Raw genomic sequence first — 26715 nt, 5'->3', positions numbered from 1 at the left:
GCACTGATTGCATCGTGGTCCAGGCCATACTCCCACCTGGTCAAAGGACAGGCACGGGCTGGGGTCAGGACCAGCTTCAGGGAGGAGTTAAGGCTGGAGTCAGGGCTGGGTCAGGGCTAGTTCAGGGTAGGATGGAGCCAGGCTGGGGTTCAGGGCTGGTCAGGGTGTCAGGCTGGAATAGAGGCCTGTGGGGGTGTTTGGGGGACACTCAGGGCTGGGTACCGGCCAGAGTCAGGACTGGGCTGAAGCGGAAGTCGGAGCGGGGTCAGGGTGGGGTCAGGGCCAGGTGGAAGTCAGGCTGGAGTCTGGACAGGCTCAGTGACCTTGGCGATGCGCTCTGAAGCATGTAGCCGCCGAGGCCGAGGGCAGTCAGTGTCTCTGCTCTGGCTGCTGCTGCTACTGCCCTTGGCCACCCCAGGGCTGCGAGGCTCCCTGCCCATGGCCACGCCCGCCCTCGCTGCAGGGGAGACTTCGGAGGGCGGCGCCCCCGCCCCCAGTGCGCAGCCGTTGGCCCCCGGAGCCCCAGGTACAATGGCTGCGGGCGTTGTGTGGCGTGAAAGCGCTACACTGCAGGGCTGGGGGCCGGACTGTGGATGGAGGCCAGCAACCCCGGGTAACCGTAGTTTCATCTCCTCTCTGCCTTCCCTTCCAGTAGGCAGCCCAGAGACCGCTCAACACAGATGGGTCTCTGGCACCCCCCTCACCTCCCGGGCCTCTTGTTGGGATCTGCCCCAGGACCTGTGGGTGGGGCCATGAAACTGGCGACGGGTGGAACAGAGCATCAGGACTCCCAAATGAGGGACCTAGAATCGGGCCCAGGGGTCTCAGTTCCCTCCCCCAGGCCCAAGCACAGGCCTGGGACCAGGATCCACCTCTCAAAGGGCCTGGGCACACCCCTGAACCCCATTCCCTCTAAGGTGTGAGTCCTAGAACCAGGGTTGTGGTCATAGCCCACCCCTGCTTTTCTAAATGGAGAGTCCTAAATCAGAGAGGGGTAGTGACCTTCCCCGGTTCACACAGCAGCAGACTCACCTCTGAACCTCTCTTCCTGAGATACTGGGGGATGATGGGAGGGCACAGACACTTAAAAGCCACAGTCTCTTGAGCAAGGAGCATTGGTAACCTCTGAGACCTTCAGTTCTTTGATCTGCAGAGTAGGCGTGGGGTGCACTAGCGAGGAAAATAAGGTCTGTGATGTGCCCAGCCCTTGGCAGGCCCACTCAGGGATGTCTGTCTCCCTGGAGATGCTGCCATTAGCCGATGTGGCCACCCTTGGTCCCCCTTGCCCCATGCTGCTGGACCCCTGGGCCCTCATCCTGCAGGGCTTGCTCAGTTGTGCTCTGCTGTCTACTTCTTGGTGGCAGCCAGTGAAGGCTGAGTCCTGGAAGTTCTGTCATTTTGGCCAGGCCACTTGACCCTTGGCCTTGCTTTTCCCATCTGTGAGGTGGAGGGCGGCCTCCCTGGTCCTGGTATTTGGGATACCACCGATGTCTCTATCACAGACAGGGGGAGGGGTTGTCTCCACAGCGTGTGGGAAGCCCAAGGCGATGGGGAGAATCTATGGAGGCCAGGACGTGGTGGCTGGCCAGTGGCCATGGCAGGCCAGCCTGCTGTACCGAAACGTGCACATCTGCGGAGCTGTCCTCGTCAACTCCCATTGGCTGGTTTCTACCGCCCACTGCTTTCTCAAGTGAGTCCTCCTTCCTGGGGCTCCAGCAGAGGGGCTGGTCGGGGAGGAGAATGCAGGGGGAGAGGAGGAAAGGGGTGATGGTTGTCTCATGTTGGTGCCTTTGGGCTTTGTTCAGGAGCAGTCTTCAAACACATGTCATTCCTGACTTTGACAGGCATCCCTTGAACCGGGAATGTCCTCTCCACTCACCTGCCCAGATCCTCCTCAGTCCCTGTGCCTGTCCCCCAGGAAATTGGCAGTGTCCATCCTGGCTGCCATGCAGTGTGGATGGGCTCTTTGTGGTTGCCTCAGACTGTGGCTTCTCCTCAGTGTGCCTGCATTCCTGGGTGTCAGAGTCTAGGTAGGGACCTGGGGCTGCAGGGACAGCCAGCAGCTGGGCAATTCTTTTCATCACTTCTGCAAAACTGCATGCCTGGGAGGATCTGTGATGCAAGGCTGTGTGGATGGGAGGTGGGGCTCTCTGACCTTACAGAGCAACGTGCCGCGCAGGAGTCTAAGTCCTTTGGCCCTTCGATATCCAGCTTCTAAACAGATAAGGAGGGGGCCTGAGGGAACAGGGGCATCACAGCTTAGGTCAGGGAATTGGAGCTCCTGCACCGACTGGCTTTCAGAGCCCAGAGTCCTGTTGGCACATACTCTGTGCCACACTCCACGTGACTCCCTCTGTGGCATAGGAGGCGGCAAGACCCCAAATCACTGTGCCTCTATCCTGTCAGCAGAGAACGTGGAGTGAGAAGGGGAGACCCTGAAGGACAGGGAGGGAGGTCAGGAGAGGAGCTGTGTTCCCGTTGGCATGGAGCAGGAGGGGTTTGCCAGAGCAGAAGGATTTGGGCATGGGGCGAGTGGGGAAGGGCTCTCCAGGTGGGTGAGCCAAGTGATCAAAGTCAGGAAGATGGGACGTTTCATCATTTGTGTTCAGGGAACAAGGCGAGGTTTTGTTTCCTGCACTCATTTCTCACTTAACCAATCTTTTGTGAGTGGTTATAACCAAGTAAACCAGCAGCCCTTGGTCAGGAAGGTGTTTAAAGAAAAGAGGGGCAGGAAAGTGTTGAGGCCAGGAGTTGGGTTGTGGGGAATGTTGGGGGGGGGGTCAAGGTAGAGCTAGGGTTGAGCCAGAGCTCCTGTTGTGTACAACCAAAAGGCCCTGATGTGATGGCCCCACCAAGGACCCGTCCAGCACTAGGAATCTGTTCCTTCAATTCTAGGGTGTGATGGGGAAGCCATGTTTCCTGAGGTTGTGAGTAGAATATCAATCAGCCTCGAGAAAGAATGGCTCCTGACAGTTAGAAGGGGGAGACCAAGGCTGCCTGCATCATGTGGGGTGGAGGGGTCCACAGCAGTGTGAGCAGTTAGACAAGGATGTAAAACAGAGAGCTGTCCACACAGAGATGGTGGTGACAGTGGGCCCTTCCTCCTCCAGCAAATCCCATGTTCCGGAGGACTACCAGGTCCTGTTGGGAAGCACCCGGCTGTACCAACACACCCAGCACACCCGGAAGATGTCTGTGAGCCGGATTATCACTCACCCAGACTTTGAGAAGTTCCACCCCTTCGGGAATGACATAGCCATGTTGCAACTGCACGTGCCTGTGAACTTCACTTCCTACATCAGCCCAGCCTGCCTCCCAACCCCTGCCATGCAGCTGCCCAGTCACTTGTCCTGCTGGATTACCGGCTGGGGGATGCTCAGCGAAGAGAGTGAGAGGCTGTGGGAGGGGAGGCATGAGAGCAGGGAGAGGGAGGAGGGGGAGCAGGGGGAGGATGAGGAGGAGAGGGGAGGGATGAGGGCAGGAACAGCTCAGCCTGAGAGATCCCCAGGTAAAGAAGCCACTGGTCCTTGGTCCTCTGTGCCTCATTTCCAGTGGACTGGAGCAGTCTAGTTCTAGTTCTGAAAAGGATGTGATTCCAAAGCGGCAGAGTTTCCTAAGTCCAAGGCTCTGCAAGTCGGAGAAAGTTTGATTTTTGGGAAAAAGAATCTGTGTTCTTCGAGTATTCATGATTCTTGATTCCAAGGTTTTAATCTGCCATGGATCTGAGACTTTATAATTTAACTCAAAGGTCATGTTTTGAGCCTGGCCCATTCCAAGCCACTGCCAAATGCCCTGATTTCCCATTGTCATAGAAGGTGCTCAGGAAAAGTGAAAAGAAACATTTATGGCTTCTGACCTCTGAGCCTGCCTGATCAAATTAGAATGATTACAACTTAAGGTCTTTTTGTACTTTATTGGCTCATTAGGTGCTCTGAATAACACAGGAAAAAGGAGGAGTGAGGTCGAGGGGCACTATGGATGTCCAGCAGGCAGGCAGGCAGTCAAAGGGCACTGGCCCTGAGATCCACAGCCTGGCCTTTGCAGAAGTCAGATGGAGGACAAGGCTGGAAGAGACGACTAGGGTGGCAGCCCTATGGGGACCCAGGGGCTAAACCTGTCACTCCACCTGTGGAACTGACTGTTAGGCATGTGAGCCAGGCCAGACAGCCAACAGGTCCATACCATTGGCTATGGACTAGTTATGCTTTCGGGAAATGCTTCTGGTATAAGAAGACAAAAGAATATATGTTTGTAATTATTTGTACAGGGTTTCTCAACAGAGGTGCTGCAGACCTTTTGGACAGACCATATCTTCATTGGGTGGGTGATGCCACCATCCCTGGCACACACGTGCGCACACATACACACACACAGGGAGAGAGAGAGAGAGAGAGAGAGAGAGAGAGAGAGAGAGAGAGAGAGAGAGGGGGGGGGGCTGGTTCTTCCTCGAGGGCAAGGAAAATATCCCATTTGTTTTAATATCCCAGTCTGTTCCACTGGGCCTGGCACCTAGTAGGTACTCCACACCGGTCCAATAGACTATCATAACCTCCAGTTGGCCTCCCAGCTCCCACCGTGTGTGCTCTGCTTTAGTCTCCACACAGCTGTGTATAGGTGCTTTAAAACATGATTCATGCCACTTTCCCACTCACTACACTCACTGCTTTCTCATTTGTGCTTAGAAAAAAATCCAAACTCCATACCTTGGCTATCAGCCTCTGTGTGATGTTGGCTCCCATCCTCTCTGCCTGTATCCCTCATGCATGCCATCCCAGCTACGAGGCCTCCTTCCTGCCTTGAATATGCCAAAGCCATCCTCGCCTCAAAGCCTTGACCTTGACCATTTTCTCTTCCTTGCTCACTCGCTCTTCCCACTAACCTTTGCATGACTTATTCTTCATTACTTTTAAAACCCAGCTCTAAGGAGTTTTACTTCATCATGTGAGCTAAAACACGCAACCCCTACTATCACATCTTCCTGTTTTATTTCCTTCACGCTACTTATTAGTTGTAAAATAATTCTATTTACTTCACTTACCCTGTCTCCCCCAACAAAAATGCTCCCCTGTATCACTAGTATCTAAAAGATACGTAGCATGAGGATAGATGAATAGGTGAGTGACTGCTTGAGAGGATGAATGGGGTGGGTAGTTGGGAGGATGGCTGGGTGGATGGAGTGTGGGCAGATAAATGGAGTGAGTAGATATATTGATAGATGGAGAGGAGGGTGGGCAGGAGAATGATGGAGGAATGGATGAAAAGATGGGCAATGGACAAATGGATGGAAGGGTGAGTGGATGAATGGGGGTGTGAGGAAAGATGGGTAGATGGATGGAAGAATTGGTAGATGGAAGGATGAAAAGGTTAATGACAGACAAGTGGAGAATGGATGGGATGGTTCATGAAAGGGTAGGTGGTCAGTGAATGGTTGCTAAGCCCCAGGAATTGGCAGTGTTGCCGTTTTCCTTTGTGTAGTAGGAGAGGTACGGTCTATTGCTATATGACATTTGAGAAATAGGATAGGAGCTTTTTGCAGATAGGTAGAAGACTGAAGCCATGTTGATGGATCAGTTGGCCAGAGAAAACCCCATGTGTAGGGTACACTGGTGAGCAGTAAGGCAGAGTGGGGGTTCAGAGTAGTATTGTCTGCTTAACTAGGCTAAGCGCACTTCACTGATCTCGTCCTTATCCTCGCAGCGCATCTACTCCCGCCCTTCCAACTCCAGGAGGGTAAGGTGAGCCTCATTGAGAACAAGTTCTGTAATATGTTATATGGACAAAGACTCGGCAAAGGCAGGAACTATTCTGTGCATGAAGAGATGCTGTGTGCCGGGGACTTCTTAACAGGAAAAGCCATCTGCCAAGTGAGTGAAGCCATTTCTGTTCTTCCCTTGCCTGATCTCAGGGCCTCAGTTTCCCAGGGGGAGACTGTATTGTCTCTACTCCCTTTGTGGAGACCCCTGGGACTTCCTGTTTCCTCCCTCTGCATGTCTTTCCTGGGCTCCATCCCTCAGCAGTGTCCCCCAGGACAGACCCTTCCTAAGCCTTCCTAAGCCACAAGACGGCATCTGCTGGCAGGACCCTCAAACAACATCTATTTCTGAGGCATATTTTAAACTTTTTATTGAAGTATAACATACATTCAAAAGAGTATATAATTCCTAAGTATATAGTTTAATGAAGTTTTACATACTGTCATAGGTGACCAGTTCCCCAGATGTCCCACTCATTCATGCCCCCTTCCTGTCACTAACACCCCAGGGCACCACTGTCTTCACTTTTAACACCTTAGATTCGATTCCAAATTTTCCATAAGTGGAATTTATTCCCAGTTGGCCATCTTTCATGTCTTAACATTATATTTGTAAGACTCATCCACACGGTCACACATAGTTTTATAGTTGGTTTATTCTCACTGTTTTATAGGACTCTGTCATGTGAATTGAATTCTATAATCAGTTGTACTCTTGATGGGTATTTTAGTAGTTTCAAAGCTTTTTACTTTATTTCATTTCCAAATGTTTCATATATTTCATATTATGTTTCCCAGAAGCCCATGTGTAGAATTGTTGAGTTAAAAGGTATGTGGATGTACAGCTTTGGCAGATGTCACCAAACATCCCCAAAGTGGTTCTTGCACCAGTTCCGATTCCTCCAGCAGTGGATGAGTTTATATTCTTGTCAAAACTTGGCATTTTCCATCTTTTCTTATTTTGGTGGGTATGTAGTATTATTTTATTGTGGTTTTAATTTGCATTTTCCTGATGACTAAGTAAGTATATTTTCATATGTTGATTGTCATCAGATATCTTCTTTTGTAAAATTTCCCTTCAAGTTTCCTAACCCCCTCGCATTTTTCTGTGGGGTTGTCTGTCTTTTTCTTTTAGGATCTCTTGGTATATTTGTACGTTCTGGGATATGAGTCCACTGTTGGGCATATGGATTGTGAATATCTCGTTTTGCTCTCTGTAATGTCCTATTTTATAGTTGGGCAAACAGGCCCAGAGAGGGAAAGTGACTAGCCTAAAGTAAGGCAGCTTACCCTAACCTGGTGTTCAGGCTCCAAGTCCAAAGCTGCCTCCGTAGCACCCTCTAGAGCCCAGCCTCCCAAACTGGCACTGGTGTTCTGAGCTTGCATAGATCATGCCATGAGGGGAGGAGATTGTTAGAGCTCTGGAGACAGAGACACTGCTCTGCTACATGTCCCTACCCTGTGACCTTTGCCTCTTCACCTTCTGAGCCTGTGTCCCCTTTCATAGTGTGGGGTTCTAAAACCTCCTTCATGGGATGGATGAGAGGATGGTGTAGTGGGTTGAACAGTGTTTCCCAAATTCATGTCTATTTGGGACTTCAGATGTGACCTTGTTTGGAAATAGGGTCTTTGCAGTCATGATTAGTTAAGAATCTTGAGTTGAGACCATTCTGGATTTAAAGTGGTGCTCTGAGTCCAATGACTGGTGTCCTTATAAGAAGGAAAGACACAGAGACACTTGGTTTCAGACTTCTGGCTTCTATAACTGTGAAAGAAAAAATGTCTATAGTTTTTTTTTTAATTAAAATGTATTGGGGTGACAATAGTCAACAACATTTCATAGGTTTCAAGTGTGCAGTTCTATAATACATCAGCCATAGATTGCACTGTGTTCACCACCCAGAGTCAGTTCTCCTTCCATCACCGTATATTTCAGCCCGTTTACCTTTTTCTACCGTTGCCCCTCTCCCCTTACCCTCTGGTAACCACTAAATGGCTGTCTGTTGTCTATGAGTTTTTGTTTCTTCATTTGTCAGTATTATATCCCACATATGAGTGAAGTCATATGGTTCTTGACTTTTTTTTTAATTACAGTTTATTGGGGCGACAATTGTTAGTAAAGTTACATAGATTTCAGGTGTACGATTCTGTATTACATCATCTATAAATCCCATTGTGTGTTCACCACTCAGAGTCAGTTCTCCTTCCATCACCATATATTTGATCCCCTTTAGCCTCATCTCCCTCCTCCCTTATCCTCTGGTAACCACTAAACTATTGTCTGTGTCTATGAGCTTTTGTTTCTCATTTGTTTGTCTTGTTCTTTTGTTGTTTTTGGTTCATACACCACATATCAGTGAAATCACATGGTTCTCTGCTTTTTTTGTCTGACTTATTTCACTTGGCCTTATAATCCCCAAATCCATCCATGTTGTCACAAATGGCGGTATTTCATCTTTTCTTAGGGCAGAGTAGTATTCTATTGTGTATATATACCACATGTTCTTTATCCAATCATCTATCGAAGGACAATTTTGTTGTTTCTATGTCTTGGCAACCATAAATAATGCTGCAATGAACACTGAAGTACATATATCTTTATGGATAAATGTTTTCAGATTTTTTTGGTAGATACCCAAGAGAGGGATTGCTGGGTCATGTGGTAATTCTATTATTAATTTTTTGAGGAACCTCCACACTACCTTCCATAGCGGCTGCACCAGTCTGCATTCCCACCAACAGTGTATGAGGGTTCCTTTTTCTCCACAGTCTCTTCAACACTTATTTGTTTTGTTGATGATAGCCATTCTAACAGGTGTGAGGTGATATCTCACTGTGGTTTTGATTCGCATTTCCCTAACAGCTAGTGCAGTTGAACATTTTTTCATATATCTGTTGGCTGTTTGTATATCTGTTGGGAGAAGTTTCGGTTCATGTTCTCTGCCCGTTTTTTAATTGGATTGTCTTTTTGTTGTTGATTTGTATGAGTTCCTTATATATTTTTGATATTAGCCCATTATCAGAGGCGTTTGCAAATATCTTTTCCCATTTGGTTGGTTGCCTTTTTGTTTTGTTGATGGTTTCTTTTGCTGTGCAGAAGCTTTTTAGTTTGATATAGTCCCATTAGTTTTTTTTAGCTTTTACTTTCCCTGCCTTTGAAGTCAAATTCATAAAATCCTCTTTGAACCCAAAGTCCATAAGTTTAGTACCTATGCTCTCTTCTGTGCAGTTTGTTGTTTCCAGTCTCATGTTTAGGTCTTTGATCCATTTTGAGTTACTTTTGGGTGTGGTGACAGATAGCAGTCTAATTTCATTCTTTTGCACATGGCTTTCCAATTCCCCAACACCATTTATTGAAGAAGCTTTCTTTTCTCCATTGTATGTTTTTGTCTCCTTTGTCAAAAACTATCTGTCTATATTTATGTAGGTTTATTTCTTGTTTTTCAATTCTATTCCATTGGTCTGTGTGTCTGTTTTTCTGCCAATACCATGCTGGTTTGATTATTCTTGCTCTGTAGTACAAGCTGAAGTCAGGGAGTGTGATTCCTCCAGCATTATTCTTTTATCTTAGGATTGTTTTGGCTATTTGGGCTTATTTGTGATTCCATACAAATCTGATGATTTTCTATTCTATTTCTTTAAAAAATGCCATTGGGATTTTGATGAGGATTGCATTAAATCTATATATAGAACAATGGCCATTTTAACTATGTTCATTCTTCCAATCCATGAGCATAGAATGTCTTTCCATTTCTCTGTATCTTCCTCAATTTCTTTTAACAAACAAAGAAACAAAAACTCATAGACATAGACAATAGTTTAGTGGTTACCAGAGGGAAAGGGGGAAGGGGGTGGTAGATGAGGGTAAGGGGGATCTAATATATGGTGATGGAAGGAGAACTGACTCTGGGTGGTGAACACACAGTGTGATGTATAGATGATGTATTACAGAATTTCACACTTGAAACCTATGTAACTTTTCATTGTATAGGTCTTTCACATCCTTTGTTAAAGTTATTTCTAGGTATTTTATTCTTTTTGCTGCAGTTGCAAAAGGAATTATTTTTTATTTCTTTTTCTGAAATTTCATTGTTAGTATATAAGAATGCAATGGATCTTTGTACATTGATTTTGTAGCCAGCAACTTTACTGTATTCATTTATTACTTCTAATAACTTTTTGATGGAGTCTCTAGGGTTTTCTGTATCATCATGTCATCTGAAAAAAGTAACAATTTAACTTCTTTCCCAATTTAGATGCCTTTTGTTTCTTTCTCTTGCCTCATCACTCTGGCTAGAACTTCCAATACTATGTTGAATAACAGTGGTGATAGGGGAAAACCCTGTCTTTTTCCTGAATGTAGATAAAAATGCTTCAGATTTTCACCATTAATTATGATATTAGCTTAGGGTATGTCATACATGACCTTTATTATGTTAAGGTATTTTTTTTTAATTTATTGGGGTGACGATTGTTAGTAAAATTACATAGATTTCAGGTGTACAATTCTGTATTACATTATCTATAACCCCATTGTGTGATCACCACCCAGAGTCAGTTCTCCTTCCATCACCATATATTTGATCCCCCTTACCCTCATCTCTAACCTCCCACCCCCCTTACCCTCTGGTAACCACTAAACTATTGTCTGTATTTTCCCTCTACACACATTTAAGTGTTTAATCATAAATGGATGTTGTATGTTGTCAAATGCTTTTTCTGCATCTATATTTTATTTTTTTAAATTAAGTTTATTGGGGTAACAGTGGTTAATAACATTATGTAATTTCATATAATTATATAATGCAAGATTATAATTGGACATCTGTGTACCCTGTTGCATGCTCTTCAGCTGAAGTCTAGTTTCCTTCTGTTATCATAAATCGACCTCCTATACTCACTCCTATGCTCACTTTTCCTGCCTCCCACTGTCTTTCCCGTGTGGTTACCACCATTCAGTTGTCTGTATCTATGATTTTGTTTTTGTTTGTTTTATTATTCCATTACTTTTTGTTTTGTATTCCACATATGAGTGAAATCACATGGTTTTGTCAGTTTCCATTGACTTATTTCATTTAGCAAAATACCCTCCATATTAATCCATGTTGTCAAAAATGATAATATTTTATTCTTTTTATGGCTGAGTAGTAGTCCATTGTATATATGTACCACAACTTCTTTATTCAATAATCTGTCAATAAGCACTTAGGTTGTTTCCATGTCTTGGCTTTTGTAAATAATTTTTTCCGCATCTATTGATATGATCATATGATGTTTATCTTTTATTTTGTTTTATGTGGTGTATCACATTGATGGATTTACATATGTTGAACTGTCCTTGTGCCCTGAGATGAACCTCACTTGATGGTGATGTATAACATTCTTAATGCATCATTATATTTGATTTGCTAGAATTTTTTTTTCCAGTTATATTCTTTTTTATTTTTAGTTTTACTTTTATTTATTTTTTTCAGTTATATTCTTGTATCTCTATATCCAATTCCAGCAGCAAGGGCTCTTCTGAGCTCTAGCTTTTAATATCTAACAGCCGATTGGACATCTGGATTTGCTAGAATTTTGTTTAGGACTTTTGCATCTGTATTCATCAGAGATATTGGTTGGTAGTTTTGTTTCGTTGTGCTATCCTTACCAGGTTTTGGTATCAGCGTAATGTTGGCCTCATAAAATGAGTTAAGAAGTATTGCCTCTTCTTTATTTTTTGAAAGAGTTTGAGTAGGACAGGTGTTAGATCCTCTTTGAATATTTGTTAGAATTCACTAGTGAAGCCATCTGGTTCTGGACTTTTGCTTTTGGGAAGGTTTTTGATTGTTTCAATTTCCTAACTGTTGATTGATTATTTAGTTTTTCCAGTTCTTCATGATTCAGTCTAGGAAGGCTATATGTTTCTAAGAACTTGTCAATTTCTTCTAAGTTATTTGGTAGCATATAGTCCTTCATAGTATCTTGCATGATACTTTGTATTTCTGTTGTATCTGTGGTAACTTCACCTCTTTTTTTTTTTAATTTTATTTTTATTTTTATTTTTATAATTTTATTTTTATCCCTCACACTGTGAAACCCCCTCCCCCCATCCACCACCACCCCGACGTCACACCGAGCCATCACATTATACACATAAAATTATAGTTGGCATTCATTAATGTCCAGCCTCTGGTGTACAATGCCATGACCAGGCATCCACAGCATCCCTGAGGTGGTCTTCCAAACAGGACACATGTCCATCGGACACCCAACAAAATCCCCAAACACTATCGAATAGCAACTTCACCTCTTTCATTTCTGATTTTATTTGTGTTTTTTCTTTTTATCTTAGTGAGTCTAGCCAAGGGTTTTCAATTTTATTCATCTTTCCAAAGAACGAGCTCTTTGTTGCATTATTTTTTCCTATTGTCTTTTTGTTCCCTATTTAATTTAGTTCTGCTCTGATTTTCATTATTTCCTTCTTTCTTATGACTTTGGGTTTCATTTATTCTTCTTTTGCTAGTTTTTTAAGGTGTAAGTTTAGGTTTTTTTAATGTGTGATTTTTATTTTTTGTTGAGATAGGCTTGTAATGATATAAATTTCCCTCTTATTACTGCTTTAGTTGCATCCCAATAATTTTGATATGATATATTGTCATTCTCATTTGTTTCTATATATCTTTTGATCTCTCTTCTTATGGCTTCTTTTACCCAGTCATTCTTCAAAAGCATGTTGTTTAATCTCCACATATTTGTGCTTTTTTCTGTTTTCTTTTTTCAGTGGATATCCAATTTCAAAGCCTTGTGAACAGGGAATATGCTTGGTATAATTTCAATCTTCTTAAATTTGCTGAGGCTAGTTTTTTGACCCAACATATAGTCTATCCTTAAGAATGTTCTATATACACTAGAAAAAAAATGTATATTCTGATGTTCTAGGATGAAGAGCTCTGTAAATGTCAGTTACGTGCATTTGACCTAATATGTCATTTATAGCTGATATTTCCTTGTTTGTTTTCTGTTTGGGTGATCTATCCATAGCTGTCAATGATGTATTTAGGTCCCCTACTATAATTGTGTTTTGGTCAATTTCTCCCTTTAGTTCTTCTGTCAGTAGTTGCTTTGTATACTTTGGTGCTCCCTGATTGGGGGCATATATGTTGATAAGTGTTATGTCTTCTTGTTGTATTTTCCCATTTATCATTATGAAGTCTCTTCATACCTTTTTTTTTGTCTCTTGTTACCTTTTTTATCCTGAAGTCTGTTTCATCTGATATAAGTATTGCTACATCTAATTTTCTCTGGCTACCATTTGCATGGAGTATCAATTTCCATCCTTTCACTTCGAGTCTGTATTTGTCCTTGTAGCTGAGATGCATCTCTTGGAGCATATGGTTCGGTTTTCTTTTTTGATCTCATCTGCTGATCTGTGCCTTTTTATTGCTGAGTTCAGTCCATTTACATTTAGGATGACCATTGAAATATGAGGATTTCCTTTCTTTCTATCTTTTGTTTTCTGGTGGCTTGGTGTTTCCATTGTTTCTTTGCCTTTTTGTTGCTGTCTGTTATTTCAGTGTGGTAGTATTCTATGATTTTCCCTTCAGTTTCTTCTTTTTTTTATGTTGTATATTTTAGTTCTGGATTTTTTTGAGCAGTTACCATTAAGTTTATGTAAAATAATGTTCATATATATAGTAGTCCTTTTTCTTCAGCATGCTTCTTATCTCCATTTCCCTTTGCAGGTTCAGACCTTTACTCTCTCCCCTTTTATGTTTTTGTTGTCACAAGTTATCCTTACTTATGCTGTGAGTTGATTTCCGAGTTGCAGTAGCAAGTTGCCCTTTACTTCTTTTTCTCTCTCTTTTTAAATGTTCTTTTTCTCTTTTATTCCTTTTATGTTATGTTTAAGTGTATAGTGCCCTATTTTTCCGTAAGGGTTGCCATTTTCTGCTTCTGTCTGTTCATAATATTGCTCATGGTTTTGTATTCTTTGATTTTTGTTTGTTTGTTTCAGGTCGAATAGTCTCCCTCAGTATTTTTTGTAATGCAGGTCGTGTGTTAGAAAATTCCCTCAGCTTCTGTATGTCTGGAAAGGTCTTTATTCTTCCTTTATATCTAAAGGATATCTTTGATGGATATAATATTCTTGGCTCATGATTTTTCTCTTTCAATAGTTTGAATATTTGGTTCCAATCCCTGTTGGCTTGTAGAGTTTCTGCTTAAAAATCTGATGATAATCTAATGGTCTTTCCTTTTAAGGTTACCATCTTCTTTTCCCTGGCTGCCTTAAGAATTCTTTCTTTGTCATTAATTTTTTTTTTCATCCCAGATTGCTGTTTTTGTTGTTGTTGTTGTTGTTTGTTTTTAAAGATTTTATTGGGGAAGGAGAACAGGACTTTATTGAGGTACAGCGTGTACTTCCAGGACTTTTTTTCCAAGTCAAGTTGTCCTTTCAATCTTAGTTGTGGAAGGTGCTGTTCAGCTCCAAGTTGTTGTCCTTTCAGTCTTAGTTGTGGAGGGTGCAACTCAGCTCCAGGTCCAGTTGCCATTGCTAGTTGCAGGGGGTACAGCCCACCATCCCTTGCGGGAGTAGAGGAGTTGAACCGGCAACCTTGTGGTTGAGAGCCCACTGGCCCATGTGGGAATCGAACCGGCAGTCTTCGGAGTTAGCGGCATGGAGCTCCAACCGCCTGAGCCGCAAGGCTGGCCCTGTCATTAATTTTTGACAGCTTCAATACAATATACCTTGGAGAAGGCCTGTTGGGATAAGTAATTAGGTGTTCTATTTGCTTCTTGGATTCGAGGATCCAGTTCTTTCCACAAGTTTGGGAAGTTCTCATTGACTTTTTGTTAGAACATACTGTTTGTTTCCTTCTCCATTTCTTCTCTTTCTGGTATACCCTTTATAATTATGTTGCTCTTTCTGATGGAGTCAGAAAGTTCTTGTAGAATTCTTTCATTTCTTTTAACTCTTAAGTCTCTCTCTTCTTCCATCTGTGCCATTTCCAGATTTTTATCTTTGATATCACTAATTCTTTCCTCTGTCCCTTCAGCTCTACTACCTAAAATGGCTATTTCATTCTTCTTATTGAGCTTTTCATCTCCCAAATTTCTATTTGGTGATCATTTAAATTTTAATCTCTTTAGTAAAATGTTCATTTTGTTCTTTGATTGTGTTTCTGAGTTCATTAAACTGCCTTTCTGTGTTTTCTTGCATCTCGTTGAGTTTTTTCAGCACTGCAATCTTGAATTCTCTGTCATTTAAGTCACATATTTCCATATCTTTTAGTACATTTTCTGGAGAGTTTTCATTTTCTTTCTGAGCTTCCTTGTTATCTTGGTTATTCGTGGCAATTAATGACTTATTATTTCTCTTCCTGGGTATCTACAGGAGTGGGTTCTGCATCAGGTTGTTATAAAAAGGTCTTTCTTTTGCTTTACAGTAGGTGTTGCTGGAATGTTTTTTTCTCTTCCACTGTTGCCTTTTACTTTCTCTCACTCCGTAGTGTTACATTTTTTCTTGTACTGTCCCAACTTCTCACATGATGGGCATTCCCTGGAAAGTGGGCTTCTCCTTTGTGAGCAGGCCACCTGGATGTCAGGGTACTGCCTCCATGGGAATATGTGGAGGGTGATAGAGTTCTGAGCTTCTGAAATCCCAGTGCCCCTGCAGCCCGATGCAGAGCCTGTGTGTCTCAATGGCTCTGGTTGCCCCCGCAGGGAACCACCCAGACAGATGGGGGCAGGGTGGGCAGTGAGAGTTGGCTGGTGTGTTTGTGACTCTAAGCAATGGTGACTACCAGCCCCCCGGGTTTTCTTGCCCCTACAGTTCCTTCCCTTTCACTGGAATTAGTTGCACTGTGAGTCTGTGGCTGTGTGAACTTCTTTCCTGTTCTCAGGGCTGTTGATATTCTGTTCTTTAATCTGCTACCATTTCTTCTGGAGCCTGCTTCTAACATTGGAAGAGTCGGGGTGGATTGAGCTCTGGGAGGGTAACAGGGAGGCAGCCAGGCTCTGTGTCTTTGTTTTCTGTGTTTTGCCTGGCAGAGGGCTTAAGCTACCATTCTCATCTTTGCTCCGTGGTCTCCGATGTGAGTGCTGGGTTCAGCTGTATTATATGCTGATCCCTTAGGCAGGTCTCTGGGCCAAAGAGAGTGTGCCTGCAGCCTGGATTCTTTTCTCTTCCACGACCAAAGTGAACTCTGGGCTGCATCCTGTGGCCTGCAGCCTATGTCTCTACACTACTCCTTTCCCTTCTCCCCTGCTCACCCGATTTGCCCACCTTCAGGTGATTCGATGTACGGATCTCTCAGGCATTACTGTGTGATGTGCAGGAAATCCTTTGTTGAGTTATAGCCATTTAATTTGTTGTGACTTCCAGGGGAGATTTCAAGAAACACTCCTTATGCCCCCATTTCTGTAATGCCCCTATAGTTGTTTTTTTTTTAAGCCACCCAGTTTGTGGTAACATGTTATAGCAACCCCAGGAAATGCAGACAGGAGGAATGAGATGCACCTGGCCCATGGGAAGACCTCATGGACAGCTGTTTCATTACTGCCCAGTGAGTTGCTGAGCCAGATGGAGGATGCTTGGCCACCTGCTCTCCTGGTAGAAGATAGACCCAGGTTTTTGGCTCCCAGTCTATAGCCAATGGCATGGACCTGCTGGCTAGCTGGCCTAGCCCATGCTTCTCACAGAGTTAGTTCCAGAGGTGGAGCAAAGGCTTTAGCCTGAGTCCCGATATGGCTGTCATCCTAGACCTGTCTTCCAGCCTTGTCCTCCACCTGCTCTCTTCTACAAAGGTCATTCCAGTGGATCTCAAAGCTAGGACCCTTTTCCTGCCTGCCTGCTGGATATCAATACTGCCCCTCGACCCCATTCCTGTAGTTTCTCCACAGGCTGAGGGCACCAATGAGCTGGACATCTGTGAGTCCCTCCCTCTTCCCTTAGCCTTTCAGACACTACAGCCTGTCCTTGAGATTCCATTTGGATTCATCTTCTGCTCTGGTCTTCACTCTCCACCCTAGGGCTCTCTTTTCTCCTCTGAAGTGCTCCTCCCCCCTACACAGGGCACCCAGAAACAGCTCTGAGGAAAGACAGGGCCGCAGGGTGACTCTGTAGAGCAGACTGTAGGGCAGGACGGACCTGGTTCTAGTCTTCAATCTGTCATTTACTGGGCACTGTGATCTTAACTATGTTTTCTCATCCATGAGAAGGGGTTGCTAACAGCCTCCACTTTATAAGGCTCCTGTAGAAAATTTAGCATGGTGCCTGGTATTTGGTAAGTGCTTAACAAGTTCTGGCTTTCATTTCCTAGCCTGGTCTGCCGTCCTCTATCTGAGTTGTATGTGTTCTTCTGGGTCTGTCTTAGACCTGTTCTCTCACCCAAAGTGGAATTCACTGCCCTGGCCATACCAGACACATGCACACACATGGTTTGCTTTGTCTGTACAGTAGTGCAAACCACTACTTACTTTGCATGGGGTACATTAGAGTTGATGTTTCCTCTGCCTTCTGAGAGCTTGGAGGCTGTTGGGAGCCTTTCTCACCTCTCCCAGACTGGCCCAGAATCCAGCATAATTTTGGCAACCATATGGCTCATTTGTGTGAATCTCTGAGGCCTAGAGTAGACAGGAACCACTGCCTTGGACAAATACCAGGCCTTCCCCTGGCCTCAAACAGCTGGGGGTGGATGCACTATGGGGAGAGCAAAGGGTACTCCAAATGGGGTCCTTTGAGGACAAGAACTGAGGCAGTGATGGTGCAGTCTTACTGTCCAAGAAGACCTCATGTATGAATTTCCTACGACTGCTGTGACAAATCACCTCAAACTGGGTGGCTAAAACAACAGAAATTTATTATTTTACATTTCTGGAGGTACAAAGTATAAAATCAAGGTGTGTGCAGGGCTGGTTCCTTTTGGAGGCTCTAGAGGAGAATGTATCCTGATTTTCCTGGCTCCTAGAGGCTGCCCGCAGTCCTTGGCTGGTGGCTTTTCCTCCATCCTCAAACTTATTACTCCAGCCTCTGCTTCTGTCATCATGTCTCCTTCTCTGACTGACTGGCTGCCTCCCTCTTTGCTTCTGGGGACTTGTGATGACATTGGGCCCAACCAGCTAAGTAAGGATAGTCTTTCTATTTCACAATCCTCAGTTCAACCATATCTTCAAAGTCCCCTTTATCATGTAAGGTAACATAGTCACAGGTTCCAATCATAAGGATATGCATCTTGGGGGATCATTTTTTTTTGGCCAGCTCTGTCCTTCAAGCTGGCCTTCCCCCAGCCTCCTTGTTAGCTGGAGAGCTTGCTTCTAATTTCACTGAGGACACTGAAGCATTAAGACGAGGGCCTGCTCATCTTCCCAGCCCTGTATTCTCCATCCTTCATCCTCCGTCTCTCCTGAGCCTCACATCCAGCTGAGCCTTCCTGGAGCACTGGGTGCTCAGAAGCTCTCCTGCTCCCTGTCCTCTGTCTCTTCCTCTCATGACTTCTGGGTAAACTTGTAGCTGCAATCTCCCTCCTGCTTCTGCCCAGTTTCTCTGCCTCTTTTCCCAAAAGACTCCTCCTGACAGCACTAAGTCTCTTTAACCCACTCCACCCAAGTATGTCCCCTTCATGCCACCAAAACTATGTGACCAACATCCCCAGCAGCCTCATTCTTGCCAGAGCAAGGTAGTTCTGAGTCCTTCTCTCACTCGGCACATCAGTAGGTCTCACTCTCGTTTCCTGGGCACTGAGACTTGCCAGCTGCTCCACTCTGCTCCTGGTCCCCTCCTGCCTCTAAATCCTGGAGACCCCAGGACTCTGTGCTCAGTTTGCTCCCTTCTCTTTCTGCACCTTCACCCTGGTTGGTGAGGAAGACTCAGATTCAACATGTCCCATTAGTTCCTCCTTCAAGATATTATCTCAAATCTGACTGTTTCTCCCCATCAATAATCTCTCATCTCTCACCTGTGGCTGCTCCTAACTGGTCTCACCTCTTAACTTATAGTCAGCATGGTCCATTCTCCACAGCACACGAGAGTGACCCCCCACCAAGACAGGTCAGGTTACCCCTTGCATACAGTTCTACACTGGGGGCAAACCCAAGATCCCACCATAAGGCCCATGTGATCCACGTCATGTCTGCCCCCTTCGCTCCCCACATGGCCTCACTGTTCTTTCTCTTTCTCCCATCCACCCGACAAGTTCCCTCTTTCCTCTTTGTACTTACTCTCCCTCTGCTCTTGCATCAGAAAGATAGGTTACTGTTTGGAGTCTCAGCTAATGGGTGCCATCACCCATTGAGATATTCTCTCTGTTCTTGTCCCCGTCCCTTCCATGGCTCATTTCCGTGTCACATCTGACCACGGCGCACTTATTGGCTTGTTTACAAAATCACCATGAGGGAGAGGCCTTGTTTTTTCACCTCTGTGCTCCCAAGTGCAGAAGCTACCTTGGATGCTCCACGTGCAGTTTGGAAAGGTGGATGGAACAGTGACCAAGCATGGCTGTGGCTCGTGCTCCCTCACCCCCCAAAGACGAGAGCCTCCTTTTGGCCAATAAATTAAGGGGACTTCAAACTGGGTGGTTCTGCCCTGATAGCATCTCAGGACTCTAATAATCCCTAGCAGATTTATGGGGTCTCCTCCTCCACTCCCCAGGCAACGCAGGCTGCCTCCACCAGACCTTGACCTGGGCATTTTCTGAAGAAGCTGAGAGGAAACCAAAGGCCTGCATGAGTGAAAAAGGAAGAAGACCCAGGTTGGGAAATGCTGCTGCAGCCTAGGGTAGGGCAGGAGCTGGGGTCTGTGGAGGCTTCAGCTGGCTGGGCTCAGCTCACAGGCCCGCCTCTTGGAACCTGTCCATGTAGGTATTCCCTCTTGGCTTTGGGTAGTGCCTTGTCTTGGGCTACCAGGCCCTTCCTAGGTGCAAGGGCAAAGGGTGGGTGCATGTGTTGATAGATTTAGATCCATGATCTTCCTGAGGGTCAATCAGAAGCTCTTTGAAGTGTGACTCCAATGCCCACCAGGATGACTGATGGTGTCCACAGTGGGACGCTTGTATCTGGACCTTCACAGAGGGCCACCCAAGTGTGACCTGGACAGTGGAGGCTCACAAGCCCCACATGGCCAGACTCTGTCATTCCCTAACTCTCCTCTCTTTCCTAGGGTGATTCCGGGGGCCCTCTCCTCTGTGACCTCCTCAGTTCCTGGGTTCCGGTGGGGCTGGCCAGCTGGGGTTTGGACTGCCGGCACCCCATCCACCCCAGTGTCTTCACCAGCGTCATCTACTTCACTGACTGGATTGACAAGATCCAAAGGCTCACACCTCTTCCTGATCCCGCTGCTGCCCTTCCTCATACCCAGTTTCCATACAATGCTCTGCAGGCTGTGGGTTCTCCAGGGCCTGGCACAGCCATGAATCTTCAACAGACCTGGATTTCACTGCTGCTTGTGCTCAGGGCCTGGTAGTTGGCCCTGTAGTGATCCACCGAGTCCCTATGCCCCTGCTGACTTCCTCAGGTCCCAGTCTCCACGCTGGAACCTTCCATGCTCCACTCCCCCAGTCCCACCAGCTCTCAGTGTTTCCTTCTCCTTGACTATCCTGCTGATCTCTTTCCAACCCCCAAACAAAGCCTGCAAAATTGAAACAATAAAGATTCACCGTGTTCTTATATTGGGGCTCCACTGCCCCTTCTGCTCCTTAGTACACACCCCTTCCCTTAGCATCAGTCATCTGGCTTCTTGGGCAAGGAAACAGGGCCTGGCAGGGAGACTGTCCCAGGAGGAAGGCAGACGTAGGGACACTGAGGGAGCCAGGCCACCAGCTGGAGAGAGAGAAGGGTGTCTTCACTCATAAACTCTGCCCATACTGTGGGGAGCATATAGGCCTTCAGAAGAAGTGTATCAGTCAGCTCAGGCTGCTGTAACAAAAATTACAGCTTTGAGTGGCTTAAGCAACAGGAATTTATCATCTCACAGTTCTGGAGGCTGGAAGTCTGAGATCAAGATGTGGGCAGAGTTCATTTCTCTTGAGGTGTCTCTCCTCGACTAGCAGATGGCCATCTTCTCCCTGTGCCTTCATGTAATCTTCCCTCTGTGTGTGTCTGTGTCCTAATCTCTTCTTATATGGACAGCAGTCAGATTGGGTTAACCCACCTTAGTGACTTCATTTTAACTTAATCCTCTTTAAAATCTGTATCTCCAAATATGGTCACATCCTGAGGTGTTGGGGGCTGGGACTTTAACAGATGAATTTTAGGGGACACAATTCAGCCCATAATAGGAAGTAAGACCTTTGCCATGTGTTTAAAGTACAGGGGAGCAAAGGTCTTCCCTACAGTAGACAAACATCATACCTGGGGTTTGGAGGAGGACCTACTCCCAATAGAGGTGGAGAAAACTTCCCAGAGTGCAGGGCAATGGAGCCAGACTAGGGTCCATGATCCAGGCCATGAAGGGGGTCTAGCCTGTGGCATAGGTGGCTTTCAGATGTGGGGGGTCTGGGAAAGTGAGTCAGAAGCAGACATAGGAGGGCAAATGCCAGACTGAGAGCCAAGGTTCAGCCCAGGAGTCCTCAGACCTCTGCTTCTAGAGTTGACTCTCAGCACCCTCCTCACCTGTCCCCAGGGCTCCACTCTCCCAGTCTGAAGGGTCCCAAACCCTGCCCACCTCCATGACCCCCAAACACACATAAAACTTCTCCCTCTGTTCAAAGCCCCAAGTTATCTTGCCCCAAAGTGTCCATACACTTCTAGCAGTTAGACCCTTGTGTCACATTTTCTGCTTAGCTAACACAGGACTTAGTGGCCAGACAATAAGCTTTGATTCAGTGTCCTAAGTCATCATTCTTCCCAATCTGCCTGGCACAGGATCCTTGTGCAGCCAGCAGGCCTCAGAATGCACCCACCCCACCCTTCAGAACTCATGAGAAAGTGGGAAAACTTCCATTTAGTGTATGTCCAATGTGGACCAGATGCCAGTCAAAGGGGTCAATGCAAATTCTTTCCAATCCTGCCATTTCCCAATATCCTGGACCTTCACCAGCGGATGGACACAAATGGACTTACATGCCCATTAACACTGGGATCTCACTGGCTTGAGTTGGGAACTTGCACAGGAATTCCCTTCCCAAGGTAATCTTGGGAGGCCGCAAGAAGGTGTCTTCCCTGTGTCCACACTGTATGGGCATTGCTGGTGGCCCTGGTCCTGACTGTCCCTTTCGCTGGGGCTTCAGCAAGGTGGTACCACTATGCATAGCTGTGGACCCACCACCAGCGTCAGCTCAGATATCGCTGGAATGTGAAGAAGAACATTCTCTTCCTTGGTAGTAAACTAGTTATAGGGTCTCTGGCAGGGTTGCTCAGGCCCCTGGATGTCAGTGAGTTACCGAAACACCATGTAGCTCACACGTTCTCCAAAAGGTCAGGGAGCTCAGGTAGTACAGTTGGAGTATGGACACTCCACTGGTTCTAAACTCCTACTCACCCCCCAAATGTGGCAGCCTCAGGCTGGCTGTGTTCCAAGGAGCCTGGCATTCATATACCTTATTCCTGGAGACAGGTGATTTCCAGCTGCTTCTGATGTTTTCAGACCTCAAACCAAGGGATCCCAAAACATACCTACTCCACAAACAGATTGACCAAATTTCAGCTCCAGCCCAGTTTCCCCATTACCTGAAACCAACTTAGTGCTCAGTATTATTATTCTGGTTTAGGTTCTTTTTAAAGATAAATTGAAGTCTAGTAAGGTTAGGTACCTTTTCAGAGATGACATAGGTGGTAAGTAGTGGAACAGGAATTCAAACCTAGACCTCTATTGAGACAGTTTAAACATGTTTGTTCCTGTAGGCTGCACGGAAATGCCTGTCACCCTGTCTGACCTTTCTTTAGACCCCTGGGAAAGGCTTACTCTGACTTGTCCAAAGAGTAGCCCCAGATAACTTCTCCCAAATAGAGAGACTAGCGTAGGAGTGGACAGCCAATCCAGAGTGGATGGAAAGGGCTGAGTAGAGAAAGTAAGGAGCCAGTGAGCCTGGGAGCAGGGACTGGAGGGGCATTAGAATTCTGGGGAGAGGGACTTGAAAGTTCTGCCATTAGGGACCTTGCCAAATGGTTCACTGACATGGGCTGCTGGCTCTCATTGCTAAAGTCAACTCCAGACAAGCGATGGAAGTGAGGAAAAAACCCTCAATTGGAGGCTTTCAGTTTCCAATCTACAGTGTAAGGAGCTTAGAAGTCATCACTCTTATCCTCAAGACAAGAAAATAATTGCAACAACTGAAAATCAACAACTCTTTTTAGACCCATCAGAGAATGGGTATAAATTAAAGGTAAAATACTGCCTTTAAAATTAGAGAGACAGGCAGATACAGAGAGTGACAGGTTCCAGAGCCAGTACTGGTATAGGAGAACTTGTATTGTAATTGATGAAGTGTTGGAGGCTTAGTGTGGATGAATTTGAGAGTTAAAAACTCCAGAGTGTCCAGTTACAGGGGACCCCACACATTCATGTGCTTTTCCCTCAGGAGCCTTATTAGGTTGTCAGAGTGTAGATCAGAGAAAATCCCCTCCTGCTTCCTATAGGGAGAGGGAGAATACAACCATTTTGAAATATGCCCACAACATTCTGTTCACTTAACAAAAGCCAGCCCTCACAAGAAATTATTTTACCAGAGCCTAATCTTTTTTTTTTTAATTAAAGTTTATCGGGGTGACAATTGTTAGTAAAATTACATAGATTTCAGGTGCACAATTGTATATTACATCATCAGTACTTCCCATTGTGTGTTCACCACCCAGAGTCAGTTTTCCTTCTATCACCATATATTTGATCCCGTTTACCTTCATCTCCCACCCACCATCCCCCTTACCCTCTGGTAACCACTAAACTTTTGCCTGTGTCTTGAGTTTTTGTTTCTCATTTGTTTGTCTTGTTCTTTTGTTTTTGGTTTATATACCACATATCAGTGAAATCATATGGTTCTCTGCTTTTTCTGTCTTACTTATGTCGCTTAGCATTATACTCTCAAGATCCATCCATGTTGTCACAAATGTTCCTATATCATCTTTTCTTACCGACGAATAGTATTCCATCATGTATACATACCACAACTTCTTTATCCATTCATCTATCGAAGGACCTTTTGGTTGTTTCTATGTCTTGGCCACTGTGAACAAAATTGCAGTGAACATTGGAGCACATGTGTCTTTATGGATAAATGTTTTCAGATTTTGGGTAGATACCCAGGAGTGGGATTGCTGGGTCATATGGTAATTCTATTCGTAATTTTTTGAGGAACCTCCACACTGCCTTCCATAGCGGCTGCACCAGTCTGCATTCCCACCAACAGTGTATGAGGATTCCTTTTTCTCCACAGCCTCTCCAACACTTGTTACTATTTGTCTTGATGATAGCCATTCTGACTGGGGTGAGGTGATATCTCATTGTGGTTTTTATTTGCATTTCTCTGATGATTAGTGATGTTGGGCATTTTTTCATATGTCTGTTTGCCATCTATATGTCTTCTTTGGAGAAATGTCTCTTCAGGTCCTCTGCCCATTTTTCAATTGGGTTGTTTGTTTTTTTGTTGTTCAGTTGCATGAGTTCCTTGTATATTTTGGTTATTAGCCCCTTATTGGAGGCACTGTTTGCAAAAATCTTCTCCCATTCAGTTGGTTGCCACTTAATTTTGTCGATGGTTTCTTTTGTTGTGCAGAAGATATTAAGTATGATATAGTTCCATTCATTTATTTTGGCTTTTACTTCCCTTTCCTTTGGAGTCAATTTCATAAAATGATCTTTGAACCCAAGGTCCATAAGTTTACTACCTATGTTTTCTTCTATGCAGTTTATTGTTTCAGGTCTTATACTTAAGTCTTTGATCCATTTTGAATTGATTTTGGTACATGGTGACAGATAGCAGTCCAGTTTCATTCTTTTGCACATGGCTATCCAATTCTCCCAGCGTCATTTATTGAAGAGGCTGTCTTTCCTCCATTGCATGTTTTTTGCTTCTTTGTCAAAAATTATCTGTCCATATGTATGTGGTTTTATTTCAGAGTTCTCAACTCTATCCATTGGTCTATGTGTCTGTTTTTCTGCCAGTACCATGCTGTTTTGATTATTGTTGCCCTGTAGTATAAGCTAAAGTCAGGGAGTGTGATACCTCCAGCATTGCTCTTTTTTCTTAAGATTGCTTTGGGTATTCGGGGTCTTTTTTGGTTCCAAACAAATGTGATTTTGTTGTTGAGTTGTATGAGTTCCTTATATACTTTGGATATTAGCCCCTTACAGGAGACATTGTTTGCAAATATCTTCTACCATTCGGTTGGTTTCCTCTTTATTTTGTCTATAGTTTCTTTTGCTCTGCAGAGGCTTTTTAGTTTCATGGACAATAGACATGTGAAAAGATGTTCAACATCACTAATCATCAGCGAAATGCAAATAGAAACCACAATGAGATATTGCCTCACACCAGTTAGAATAGTTATCATCAACAGGACAAATAATAGCAAGTGTTGGGGAAGCTATGGAGAAAAAGGAACCCTCCTCATACACTGTTGATGGGAGTACAGATTGGTACAGTCGCTATGTAAGATAGTATGGAGGTTCTTCAAACAATTAAGAATAGAATTACCATATGACCCAGCAATCTCTCTCCTGGGTATTTACCCCAAAATATGAAAACATTTATCCATAAAGATATATGTGCGCTGATGTTCATTGCAGCTTTATTTACCTTGGCCAAGATATGGAAATAACCAAAGTGTCCTTCATCAGATGATTGGAGAAAGAAGATATGGTATATATACACAATGGAATACTATTCTGCCATAAGAAAAGATGAAATAGTGCCATTTGCGACAACATGCATGGATCATGAGATTATTATGCTAAGCAAAATAAGTCACAAAGACAAAGCCAAGAACAATATGATTTCACTAATATGTGTGATATAAAACTGAAAGCAACAAAGGAACAAGACAAACAAAGAAACAAAAACTCAAAGACATAAACAATAGTTTAGCAGTTACTAGAAGGGAGGTGGCTGGTAGAAGAGGGTAAACGGGGTCAAATATATGGTGATGGAAGGAGAACTGAATCTTGGTGGTGAACACACAACACAATGTGATATAGAGATAATGTATTACTGAATTGTACACGTGAAACCTATGTAACTTTACCAATAAACTTTAATTAAAAAAAAGAAAATTATCAAAATTGATTAAATACATTAAAATACACATTCAAGAAGCTCAACAAACTCCAAGAAGAATAAATTCAAAGAGATCCATACTAGATACATCATAAAAGCCAGAGATAAAAGAATCTTGAAGCAGTAACAGAGAAGTAACTCATCATGTAAAAGGGAGTCTCAGTAAGATTAACAGTTGATTTCTCATAAGAAACCATGGAGGCCAGAAGGCAGTGGAAGGACATAGTTAAAGTGCTGAGAGAGAAAAAACAGTCAACTAAGTATTCTATAGCTAACAAACTTTCCTTCAAAAATGAAGGAACATTAATATATTTTGAGTTAAACAAAAACTGAAGGAATTCATTCGTAACAGGCCTGCCTTACAAGGAATACTAAAGGGGTGGTATCAGCAAAAATGTCAGAGCAGATAGTTCCCAAGCCCCATACCTCTACAGAAACACTGAAAAATTGAGCAAAAATTGTAAGAATCAACATTGTAAATTGTAAGAATTGCTGAAAACAGAGGTTTACAAGCCACTAAAAAAATGCCGAATAAAAACAGTAAATTTTAAAATGATAGGAAAGCATTGTAGTATTTTTACTTGTACTTGACCAACTCCCCTTGTCAGCTTAGCAGCAGTCTTGAAGAAGGCAGCCTGCATTCCCATCGTGGAACCCTGGTCCCTGGTTCTAGAGGGAGCAGAGAAGACCTTATTTGCAATGAAACATTTGTCTGCTTTGACCTCTCACAGACTACATGAGGGACTGATAGAGGTGCTTGTCTGTTTCACGTCATTATGA

At 44.3% G+C, this 26715-nt stretch overlaps 1 protein-coding gene across 1 annotated transcript in view; it reads left to right on the top strand.

Annotated features, from left to right (window-relative positions):
• Positions 1–330: 330 nt before the first annotated feature.
• Positions 331–26715, top strand: part of LOC308504716 (NUT family member 2G-like) — a gene marked incomplete at both ends in the record, with an annotated part of 51138 nt that continues 24753 nt past the window's right edge. The window contains 3 exons of the mRNA XM_081065904.1: positions 331–526; positions 1528–1690; positions 3111–3388. Of these exons, the coding sequence (XP_080922030.1) occupies positions 331–526; positions 1528–1690; positions 3111–3388 (637 nt within the window). The remainder of the gene's footprint in view (positions 527–1527; positions 1691–3110; positions 3389–26715) is intronic.

Source organism: Rhinolophus hipposideros (assembly GCF_964194185.1).
Source record: "Rhinolophus hipposideros genome assembly, chromosome: 11".
Classification (NCBI taxonomy): domain Eukaryota; kingdom Metazoa; phylum Chordata; class Mammalia; order Chiroptera; family Rhinolophidae; genus Rhinolophus; species Rhinolophus hipposideros.
The sequence above is the reverse complement of the archived record's forward strand: the minus strand, read 5'-3'. Positions and strand labels throughout refer to the sequence as shown.